The sequence below is a fragment of the Hipposideros armiger genome, unplaced genomic scaffold (assembly GCF_001890085.2).
Source record: "Hipposideros armiger isolate ML-2016 unplaced genomic scaffold, ASM189008v1 scaffold_38, whole genome shotgun sequence".
Taxonomy (NCBI): domain Eukaryota; kingdom Metazoa; phylum Chordata; class Mammalia; order Chiroptera; family Hipposideridae; genus Hipposideros; species Hipposideros armiger.
The window spans coordinates 3,028,440-3,039,549 of NW_017731388.1; the positions used below are offsets into that span (position 1 = coordinate 3,028,440).

At 56.0% G+C, this 11,110-nt stretch overlaps 2 protein-coding genes across 3 annotated transcripts in view; both read left to right on the forward strand.

Moving 5' to 3' along the window:
* The window catches only part of WNT6 (Wnt family member 6), a 13,707-nt gene extending 11,646 nt beyond the window's left edge, over positions 1-2,061 (forward strand). For both annotated transcript variants that reach the window (XM_019638189.1, XM_019638190.1), the window contains exon 4: positions 787-2,061. In XM_019638189.1, coding sequence (XP_019493734.1) covers positions 787-1,248 — 462 coding nt within the window. In that variant the 3' untranslated portion in view covers positions 1,249-2,061. The remainder of the gene's footprint in view (positions 1-786) is intronic.
* Positions 2,062-7,925: 5,864 nt separating this feature from the next.
* The window catches only part of WNT10A (Wnt family member 10A), a 13,583-nt gene continuing 10,398 nt past the window's right edge, over positions 7,926-11,110 (forward strand). The window contains exons 1-2 of the mRNA XM_019638207.1: positions 7,926-8,463; positions 9,495-9,757. Of these exons, the coding sequence (XP_019493752.1) occupies positions 8,351-8,463; positions 9,495-9,757 (376 nt within the window). The 5' untranslated portion in view covers positions 7,926-8,350. The remainder of the gene's footprint in view (positions 8,464-9,494; positions 9,758-11,110) is intronic.

Genomic DNA, 11,110 nt, shown 5'->3' on the forward strand with positions numbered 1-11,110 from the left:
GGGGGGGAAGGAGAGGGCCTGGGATGGGGCGGGGGCACAAATATCTGTATATCAGATTGGCCCCTGAACTCTGAGCTTCTGGAGATGATCGCCCTAGGTCATTTGACCCCATATCTCTGAGTCGGGTTGTGACTCAGCCACAAATAGCAAATAAAGGGCAGGACTCTTGGGTCCCAGTTCTCAGTAGCGCATCCACAGTGGGCCCTCCTGCACCCTATGCCTCAGTTCTAGGGTGCTCTCGGGACACCCACACACACATCCTGTGTCCTCTAGGGTTTGGGCCTGAGGCATTGGACAGGGGAGGGAAAGGGGACCCAGAGAGGAATGTCCTGACAGGCCCACATACCTGCCGGAGAGGGTTGGGAGGGGTGGTGGAGACAGACGGTTCTGCCTCTCTACTCAGCCCTGCCTGGGGCTGTGAGGGTTGGCAGGAGGAAGAGGTGCAACAGCTACCACCTTCCCCCCTTCTCCAGGGAGAACCTCACCCCTGCTATCCATTCAGCTTTCTCCACTATTCCCTGTCTTTGGATCTTGGAGTCTCTGCGCTACAGTCTCTCCCCCACTTCCCACTTCTCATACTCCTCCATCATTATTCTTTCTTCTCCTCTCGGAGCTATCGCTCCCTTGATTTCCTCCTTCTCACCTTTCGCTTTCTCTCTTTTTCCCCCCTACTCTTTCCTCTCTTTGATCCACTCCCCCCATTTTACTTTGTGTGGGTCCTCTGGGCCTTTCTGCGCCCCGCAATCCCCATATGTCCCCATCTGCCCACTCCTCTGCTCCCCGCAGGCCGTGCGGAGCCATATGCGCACCGAGTGTAAGTGCCATGGGCTGTCGGGCTCGTGCGCGCTGCGCACCTGCTGGCAGAAACTGCCTCCGTTCCGCGAGGTGGGCGCGCGGCTGCTCGAGCGCTTCCACGGCGCCTCGCGTGTCATGGGCACCAACGATGGTAAGGCTCTGCTGCCCGCCGTCCGCAGCCTCAAGCCACCGGGCCGCGCTGACCTACTCTACGCTGCTGACTCCCCTGACTTCTGCGCCCCCAACCGGCGCACCGGCTCACCAGGCACTCGCGGCCGCGCCTGCAACAGCAGTGCCCCGGACCTCAGCGGCTGCGACCTGCTGTGCTGCGGCCGCGGGCATCGCCAGGAGAGCGTGCAGCTCGAGGAGAACTGTCTGTGCCGTTTCCACTGGTGCTGCGTAGTGCAGTGCCACCGCTGCCACGTGCGCAAGGAGCTCAGCCTCTGCCTTTGACCTGCCGCGGGGCCTCTCGGAACTGAGCGCAGAGCTGCCTTTCGGTACCTGCGCGACCTCTTGGCTCCAGCAGGGGGCGCTGCCATGACCCAGCTTTCCCCTGCGAAAGTCCATCTCCCAGGCCTCTGGAAACCGTGAGGCCTGGAGGCTTGAGTTATACACGCGTCCAGGAAGGCCCAGGGCACTGGAGTGGGGCCGGAGAGGCACTCTGGGGGCTTCTGGGAGAGACTATACAGGCCCTCGCTCCTTGGCCCCCAGATGGAAACCAAAGAACCCTTCTCTAGGCCTCTGGATGCGGGGCTCCTCAGAACTGCTGGCCATGGGTTGGGTGGGTGAGTTTAGTATCAATAAAGATATTTAAACCGATAGGATTGGGCCCACAGTTTGGGAGGAGGGCGGGTCTCTTGCGGGTTGTCATGGGACCAGTCTCTGAAAGCAGTGTCTAAAGGGAACTAGAACTAGCATTCAGGGCTCAACACCCTGGGTCCCTATCTTCTCTCCTATGGGACTGGGCCCTCCTGGCAACTGTGTTGAAGAATGCTAAATCTTCCCTTGGCATTCTTGTTCACTCTTGTCACACAGTTAGGGCCTGGGTCTGCAAGCTGCGGAAGAAGTAGCAATCCCTCTTTAAAGGAGCAGATTGAGAGGATCTGGGGAAAGAGGACCAGAAGCTTCCGGTGGTGCACCCAGCTCTCAGCTCAGCCCTCATCTTAATCCTAGGGGAGTGTGACACTTCTATCTGCCCTTCTGTTTCTGTGACCTTTGGGGAATTCGTGGGTAGACTTTTAGGGTCACTCAAGCCCATAGGATTAAAGCACTTTATAAACTGTAGAGTGTGATGAAATATGTTATTAGTAACATCAGACTTACCATTGAAACTAACTTCACCCCCATTAACATTTGAAAAGACTGCCCAGAACAACATTTCTAATTACACTTTGAGGGAGATGAAGAAAAGTTGTCCCAAGGTTTCTCCTGTCACCCGACCACATTTCCTTCTTTGTCGTTTTATTCTCAGGAAGCTGATAGTGAGCAGGAAGGGAAGAAAGGAAGGGTGTGGGGTTCTGGGTTCCCCAGAGCTAAACCTCATGGCTTCATCTGCCTCGAGAGAGAATGAGGGAGGGCATAGCTAAATGGCTGGGATTCAGAGCCCCCAATTTCCCCACAATCCAAATACTGCAGTAGGAATGGCACCCCCATCAAGGGACGTAGGGCAAAGCAAGAGCTTTGGGCTCAGGTGCTCTGAGTTTGAAGCCAGTGTTGCTTCTTAGTTTACAGTCTAGGCCATGTTAGTCTCAGTTTCTTTACCTGTATAATGGGAATAGCATCCTGTTTCAGCTATCCATTGCTGCATAACAAACAACCCCAACATAACTTCTTCTCACTGATCCTTTAGGTCAGGAATTTGTCAAAACTCAGCTTGATCGTTCTGCTCCTTATGGCAAAACTATTACCATAGCTGGGATCATTCATTTAGCTGCATTCCAAAGGTGGATGAGCTGGGCTGGACAGTTCAAGAGGCTTCACTCATATATGTCTGGTGCCTCAGGGCTTCTCCAGTGGTCTCCTTTTCTCCATGTGCCTAGCTTGGGCTTCCTCGCAGCATGGTGGTCTCAGCATAGCTGAACTACTTACATAAAGCTGGCTTTCTAAATAAACTGGCCAAACTCAAAGGCAGACACTGTATGTCACTTCTTAAGGTCCAGTCTTAGAAGTTACATGGCATTGCTGTCACTCCTTATTTGTTGACACAAGTCACGGAACCAGCCAAAATTCAAGGTAAGAGGAAACAGACTCTACCCCTCAATGGGAGAGTAGCAAAGAATTTGCAGCTCATAATCCATCCTACATCCTCATAGAATTTTGGGGAGGATGTTTTTGACCTATGAAAAGCACTTAGCACAGCATTTGACACTATATGACAAATTTATGTTTAATAAATGGTAGTTACTATCAGAATGGGGATAGAAATCTGATGCTTTGCAGGTATCAGGCAGGCTTTCATTGTAAATGAAGATGCCCAACTCAAACTAGCTTGAGCCAAAGAAAATTAATGGGTCTTATACCTGGGAAGTCCAGGCGTAAGACTGAATTCAGGCACAGCTGAACCCAGGGGCCCAAATGATGTCATAAGTCTCTTTCCCCACCCCCACATCTATTGTTTCAGCTTCTCTCTGCTTCTCTTTTCCTGTTGTTCTCATTCTCTCCTGCTGCAGACAGACTTTCTCTAAATGGCATCACTATGCCTACATTCTTAGAGCTGGTAATCTGAAAAATAATGGCCTTCCCAGCAGAGGTATTGAGGAAGACCCTGATTGGGTCAGCTTGGATCACTTGCCTATTTCTAAACCAATACCAATGTCCAGGGAGATGTACTACCATAACTGGGATTGGCAGCGCCCCTAAGGGAATTGGGGCACAGGGAGGAGGAGAGTCCTTCAAATGAAGCAGAAGGAAGGGGAACTGATTCTAGATGTAACAGCACCTAACCATGGCTTCCAATGCATCTGTCCTCCCCGCTACGATGCCCCTGCATCCACCTCTATGATCTAGCCTGGTTCAGCCCTCAAGCATCAGGTCAGGGCCCCAGAGTGGCATGTATGGAGAGGGGGGTATCGGCCTGTTGTGAGAAGGAAGGAGTATCTGGGTTTTCCTTCCTATTTCCTCCTGGCTCCCTCAGGTCAAATGCCTGGGTTTCAGAGAAGTGTCATGGGGAAGATGGACTCGGAATCTCTCAACCCATGTGGGCTTGGATCACTTATCAAGGGGAGAGAGTGGAACTGGCATCGTGGGCCACATGGAGGTGAAATGAAGCTCCCTACAGACGGGGTTTATATTCACAGCTCTGCCTTCCCCAGAGCTCTGTGCTGGGTACAACCCTTTTAAAATAATTTCCTGCATTTCCCTCCAAGACCACCAGAGGGTGCACAGAGCCCAGTTTCTGGGGACCAACAGACAGAACCTGTAGGACTTCTGGGGAACTCAAGAGTCGTGGGCAGGAGAGGGTAGGGTGAAAGGAAGCAAGGAGACCCATGGACAGCTTGAGTCAAGCTGCTAGGGTTCCAGACTGAACTGGGACCTCTGGGCTGAACCAAACCTAGGGCTGGGATGCCTGCTTCCCAGTCTTTACTTCCAGGTCCTGGGGTAAGAGGGGGTGGTATGGGGTGGGTGATGATGGACATCCTTTTCCATGATGCCAGGGAGGGAAACTGAGGCAGCGGAATGAACTGAGACCAACCCAAGCAGGTTAAAAGGCTTTTGGAGGAAGTAGCATGATACAGTGAAAAAAGGCCTAGTTTGCTAGCTTGACCTTAATCAAATCAGTTAATGTGAGTCTCAGTTTCCCCTTCATGAAATGCAGATGCCTGGCAGCTTTAGTACATTGTAAGAGTACATTGCAATCTTCAAACTGCTAGTCACGTGTTAGTGGTCCATCTTCTCTGACCTAGCCCAGCAGGAGTCTGGGAACTGTCATCTGTGAAGGGTAAGAGTAACGGCCCAAGAGGCATCATTTTGACCATTATCCTGGTCCTCTTTAAGCTCAGGGATAGCTCTGCACTCTTCCACTGTTACCTGGTAAGAGGGCTGGAAGCAGAGCTCAGAAATGCCCCATCACATCACCCCCCTTGCTCATCCTGCTGCTCAGCCCCAGGCATAGTCTGAGCCATCAAGGTTTCCTGCTGGCTGAGTGGTGAGGGACATGTGGAATTGGGCGATGGGGGAAGGGCACAGAGATGCCCCAGATGTGTGCGTGACCACATCAGGAACAGCCGGAACGCAGGCATATGGGTGGGGAGGCTGGCTGGAAGACCCAGGATCAGCTTGAGGCAGAGGGCTCAGGAAGCATTTCCCCTCCCCTTTAATGACCAAATATTAAGAGTTTGGGAGACTGAAGCAGCAAGTTATGCCCCCTTACCTTGCTGAGGTGTGGTGGGCCCTAAGACCCAGGTAATAGGACAAAGAGATCCCTTATCAGTCTAGGACTCCTTCCCTCTCTTCTTCACCAAGACAGACTTGCCCAGCAGAGTATCGGGACTGAGCCTGGCCTGGGCTGGACTGGGGCTGTGAAGGTCCCACCTGTTCTCACCCTGGTGCCTCTCCAGCCCTCCCTTCCCTGCAACCTCCTCCAGAGTCACCACAGCTGGAACCATTCTCTGAGCTGCCTTTCATCCCTGCTGCTCCCCCCACCCCCAGTGGGCCCTGTAATTGTGGTCTCCAGCGGCGGCTGTGGGGGCTGGGGCTGGGCTGAGGGCCAGAATCCAGGGCAGGGCCAGGGCGGAGCATGGGGGCTGCTGATAGGGGGTTTGCCCATGTCATGGATCATATGGGACTGGGACTCGCATCGCAGGCACTTTTTCTGGGCCTCATCTCCACATACACCAAGGCCTTGTGCCTACATATGCCCCCTCCTCCCTGGACTGTGGAGAGGTGCCCCAGGCTTGGGCAATTCTAGACCCTCATGACATCAGGCCAGAACACCTGAGCACAAGCAAAGCTTGGGCATCGTTATTTGCCTGCTGGGGTTTTCAAAGACAGGGTCTCTCTCCTGTGCAGCTCTATACTTCATAAACAGTGGAGGGTGGGGGAGCACAGAGACCCTCCCTCTTTAGAGGAAGAACAAAGGGGGAAAATCAGCTGCTCAAGCAGGTCAGCAGCATTTCTCAAATGTGGTCCTCACGGAAATCACTTGGGATATGGGTTATAAATGCAGACCCAGGCCTTGCCCCTGGAAAGGCTGATTCAGAGGCTTGGGTCTGGAATCAGTGTTTCCCTCAATGGCCCACCCCAGGGAATGTATTTGATGCATGGATCATGGGAAATGCTAGTGTGAGCCCTAGGCAAGGAATACAAGGAGGATAGGAATCCATTTGGGGTGTCATGTTCCCAACTGGGTGTGCTCCTAATTCTTTCTGGGCCTCAGTTTCCCCAATAGCCAACAGGAGTGTGACTCCCCAGCCTGGCTTGTCCGTGCCGGTGTCCTCTTCCACCCTGGGCTCATGCCTCCGTCCTGTGTTGAGTCTGGTTCTGCCCTGTCTATCCCTATACCCTTCCCAAACTCTAGTCCCAAGCTGCCCCTGTGCCTGCAGCATGGTGGGGGAGAGTGGGGAGGGCAGGGGGTGGCTGGGGTCAAACAAGGCTTGGTTGATGCAGACTGCTTCCTGCCCCTGGCTGTTTTCCTGCTGTCCAGGCAGACTGCTCCCCCCCACTGCCCCAACCCCACCCCCAGCGGCCTCAAGCCCTTAATTCCTGACAGCTGCGGTGGCTGCAGGCAGAGATGGGGGAATGGAAGGGGGAGTATGCCGTCAGCCTGCTGTTGCTCAGGCTGCGGGCACCACCTGACAGTCTGGGGACAGGGAAGGCCCCACCCCTCTCCTCCAATTCCCTAGGGATGGCCAATTCCAGGAAAGGGCCCCTTTTGTCTCAGAGCCCAGAGGCTTGGGTAATTTGTCCTTAAATCAGGAGGGGCTCTCTTCAGACACAGGGGGCAGTGAGGTTGGAAGGGAGGTGTGTGTAGAGTGGGAGGCTCGTGCCCATTTTATAGAGGATGCTGAGGCCACAGTGGGAGTAGGATTCACTGTCAGGGCCCAGGTTAGAACCTGAAACAAGCTGGTGCCTCTGTCCCCAACCCTGTGGCTCTCAGGCTCTTTCCCGGGTCCAGTACACTCACCCCATATTGAGGTGAGCCCAGTTTTCAGCTACTGTGGGAGGACAGGAGGGATTGCAGAGAGGAGTGGGCCTGAGCCAGGAGGCTGGTTTTGGGGAGCTCCTAGAGGACCAAGTAAAGGTTGTAGGGCTAGGGCAAGCAGTACTGTGTGGGGGTCACTGCTGCTGTGCTCAGGACCAAGAGAACTGGGTTTGGTTCCAGCTCTTCCTCCTACGTGCAGTGTGACCCTGAGTAAGCCATGGCACTCTCTGAGCCTCAATATTTTCTTGTGAAATAAAAGGGGGTGAAATAAGATGACCTCAAAGCACACTTTTAGGATTCAAAGGCTCTCTAATCCCTCCTCCCAGGGTGTGCCGCCCTAGGGTGCTCTGCTCTCAGACAAGCATTTACTACTGGAGTCTCAGCACTTTTACCGTCATTGGCTAGATGAGCTGAGATGACTAGATGAGGTGGACCTCATTAACCTCGGTTTACAGAGGGGCAGAAGGTGGCTCAGTGAACAGCAGGCACCTGTTTAAGGTCATACCGCGAAGGAAAATAACATCCAGAGGCTGCCAAATCCCTTTGCAGGACCCCACACCTGCCTCACCAGCCAAGCCTGGGAAGTCCCTCCTGAGGTGGGGAGGCGAGCAGCGGGGCCAGCCCCTCCCCTCCAGCCTCTGCAGGTGTGTATATTGGGGCGGGGGGTAGCGTTCCCCAGCAGCTGCATCTCAGCCAGGCACCCACGCCACCTCGCAGTAACACACCTTCCGACACAAACCAGCACGCCCCGCACACTAACATCTCCCTGTGCCCGCGCACACTGACCCCAACACCTCTGCTTCCTCTGTCCCCCGCGCAGTCGCTCCCACCCAGAGTCCTGAGCGGACGCAGTGGCCTGGAGACGCGTGCATGCCTCCACACCCCCTGTCGTGACGTCACGTGGGGTAGAACCTTGAGACATTCTGGGGGGGAGGGGAGGCGGCGGAACTCCCCAAGCCAGGACAGTCACTCTCTGGGCGGTGGGGCCGGGCACAGACAGCGCCGCCCCCCCCACCCTGGCCCGCCTCACACGCCCTCGGAAGCGCAGGCTCGCGGCGCTGCACTGGGGGGCTCTCCGGCACCCCAGCCTCTCGTCCCCAGCCCACAGCACCTCCCGGCCCCCCTTACCCTCTAGAGGCACTGGGAGTTGTCGCAGGGGGGCCTCGGGAAATTCCCCGGACCCCCGTGCCAAGAGGTGCCCGGTGTGCCCGCCCGCCACCCCCCCCCCGAGGGCGGTGCCCGGGGGCGCTGCCCCATGGAGCGGGGAGGCGCCGTCTGCTCCCGGAGCCGTGACCCGAGTCGGAGCTGTGTGTCGCAGCCGCCCCGACCCCCGCGGATCATGCGCCAGCGCCCCTGGCTCGCCGGTCCCGCCGGGCTGTGAGCCCCCCACTCCCGGCCCGTCACGGCGCGCGCGCCATGGGCAGCACCCACCCTTGTCCCTGGCTGCGGCTCCGACCTCGGCCCCAGCCGCGGCCCGCGCTCTGCGCGCTCCTGTTCTTTCTACTGCTGCTGGCTGCCGCCGTGCCCAGGTGAGACCTCACCTTATGCTCCGCCCTCCTGGAGAGCTGGGACCCCCAGCCACAGGGGCCTCTGGCACTCCTACTGGGGCAGGGGACCCTGGAAAGAGGGAGGGACAGTATGGCAGGAAAGTCCTGGTACCCAATGAAAGACAGTGCCCTCATAGGAAGGGGTTGAACTGGTGACAGAATATGGGCAGTCCAGGGAGACAGGGCAGTGCCCAGGAGAGTGATGGCTACTAGAAGGGAAGGTGTGTGTGAGGGGGGAACAAGTGCCAACCTGGAGTCCCTGCTGTGCTAAGGGAATGCACCCCCACCCCAGGAGTAAGCTCAAACTGCCCTGCTCCACCCTGGAGATCGCCCCCAGGCAGGAGCAGGGGTTGGGGGCTGGAAGGGTGTAACCCAGGTGGAGTCAATGAGAAGCTGCAGCTGGAAGGGCTGTGTGTGTGTGTGTGTGTGTGTGTGTGTGTGTGTGTGTGTGTGTGTGTTCAAGTGAACCCAGCAAGCTGTGTTGTAAACAGCAGTCTGTATGTGCACGTGTGAATGTAAGAGCCCATGGATCAATGTATGTTCAGATAAATACATGTGTGTACCTTATGTCTTTGTGTGTGTGTAATTGTCTGATGAAGTGTGCATGTATGTGTTTCCAAGTCTGTGTGTCCACCTTGTTATGCAGAAGTGTCTATGAGAATATGACTGTCTGAAACATGCTTTCAGGAATGGTCTCCTGGGGAATGCTTCATATGTGAGCACCTATGCCTGGGAATATACTTATAAAATATTGTGTGCACAGGCATTCCGGTTGTGTGTGCATTTGCACATGTTAACCTGTGTGGGTGTGCAGTTGGGTGGGTTTTGTTGGAGGGAATGATGGTGAGAAGGTCAAGGAAAGGAGAATGCTTTAGGGGTATGCGAATGGGCCCAAACTTCAAAGGCAAGGGTTGGAACAGAGAGATTATGGCCTTTGGGAGAGATTGTGTATTTATTGTTAGATGGGGTCCTCCTAGCCCCCCAGACACTCACCCACCCCCACATGCCTGCAGGTCTGCACCCAACGACATTCTGGGTCTCCGCCTTCCCCCGGAGCCTGTGCTCAACGCCAACACAGTGTGCCTGACATTGCCCGGCCTGAGCAGGCGGCAGATGGAGGTGTGTGTGCGCCACCCTGACGTGGCTGCCTCAGCTATCCAGGGCATCCAGATTGCCATCCATGAGTGCCAGCACCAGTTCCGGGACCAGCGCTGGAACTGCTCTAGTCTGGAGACTCGAAACAAGATCCCCTACGAGAGTCCCATCTTCAGCAGAGGTAGCTGCCCTGTCACGTTGCCCCTCTGCCCAACCCATCCAGCACTTCCACCCCAGGATCTATCCACCAGCCATCCCCAACCCACTCCCTCAAGTTGGCAACCTCCTCAGGTGCCCATCTGCCAGCCATGCTGCTCTCACGCCTCTGCCTGGTTTCAGAAAGGCAGAGGAGCAGACGAATGTGGCAGATGTGCTCCAAGCTGGGCTGTGTGGGCTGAGGGTGGCAGGTTCCATTCCTGAAAACTGGACTCCTGGGTTATCCTGCCCTGTCATTAACGCTACATATGTCATGCCCAGGAAATATCTGTATCTATCAACTGCCTCAGTTTACCCTCTACCTAGCAAACAGCATTGAGATTGGAGAGCCTGTGATAAAGTACCCAGAATCAGCATGAAAGGGGTCGGGGACTTTTGCCAGATGGTATAGGTGAGGGAAGCCTGGGCAGGTAAAAGTTCTATACTTCTGCAGCTCTTCCAGGCAGGGTACACCACCAGCCTCTGTTTCATCCTGGCCACCCCAGAAAACCCTCTCTGAGTCAGAGGTACTGGGTGTGTATGTACCTGGCGGCCCTGCCAATTCCTCTTCCCCTCACAGCTCAGAGAAGCCACAGTTCACTCCTGTCCTCCCTCCAGGGCTGCTGGATGACCCAAGGCCCACCTGTGCAACCCCTAGAGTGGCTTGGGATACAGATAGCCAGAGGCTTTGTCACTCATTTCCATTCACACCTATCTCCTACGTTGGTATCTTAGACCTAGACTCAGGTCTTTTGAGAAAGATGGGTGTGCTGCCTCCTGGATGGGCCTAACTGGGTTTCTATATCTCCTTCTCCCAGCTGCTTGAGTGGGATAGTGTGGGGACCTGGCTCCTTGAGACTTGTCCAGTTCTCACTTAACAGTAGAGGAGTATAGAGGGGGTACCCCTATATCCTTTGGCTTCAGAGCCTGAGGCTTTTGGGAGTCAGACCCCTATGGACCCCCAACTTCATAACTTAGGAAGCCAGGGCCTTTTCCTTTTCACCAGGACCCCTTCGAGTACCCCCTGGGCCCCCAAGCCAGGGGCCACCCCAGCCTCCCCCAGCACAGCCCCAGGCCGCCCGCCCCGCCCCCGCGCCCTCTACCTCCTGCCTCCCCCGCGCGCCTGGGGCGCTGTTTCTCCCTGGCGGAGCCCAGCCCGACGCGTGTGGCGGCATGCAGCCGCGAACTAATCCCCGCGGGCCCCGGCAGACGGCTCCCGGGCCCAGCAGCTCTCGAAGAGGGCGCCCCGCCGCCCTGCCGCCCCCGAGCCTCTGCAGCGGTCTGAGAGCCACGGCCCTGGACCCCAGCAGGCCGGCCCATCCTAGGCCGGGCGCCCCAC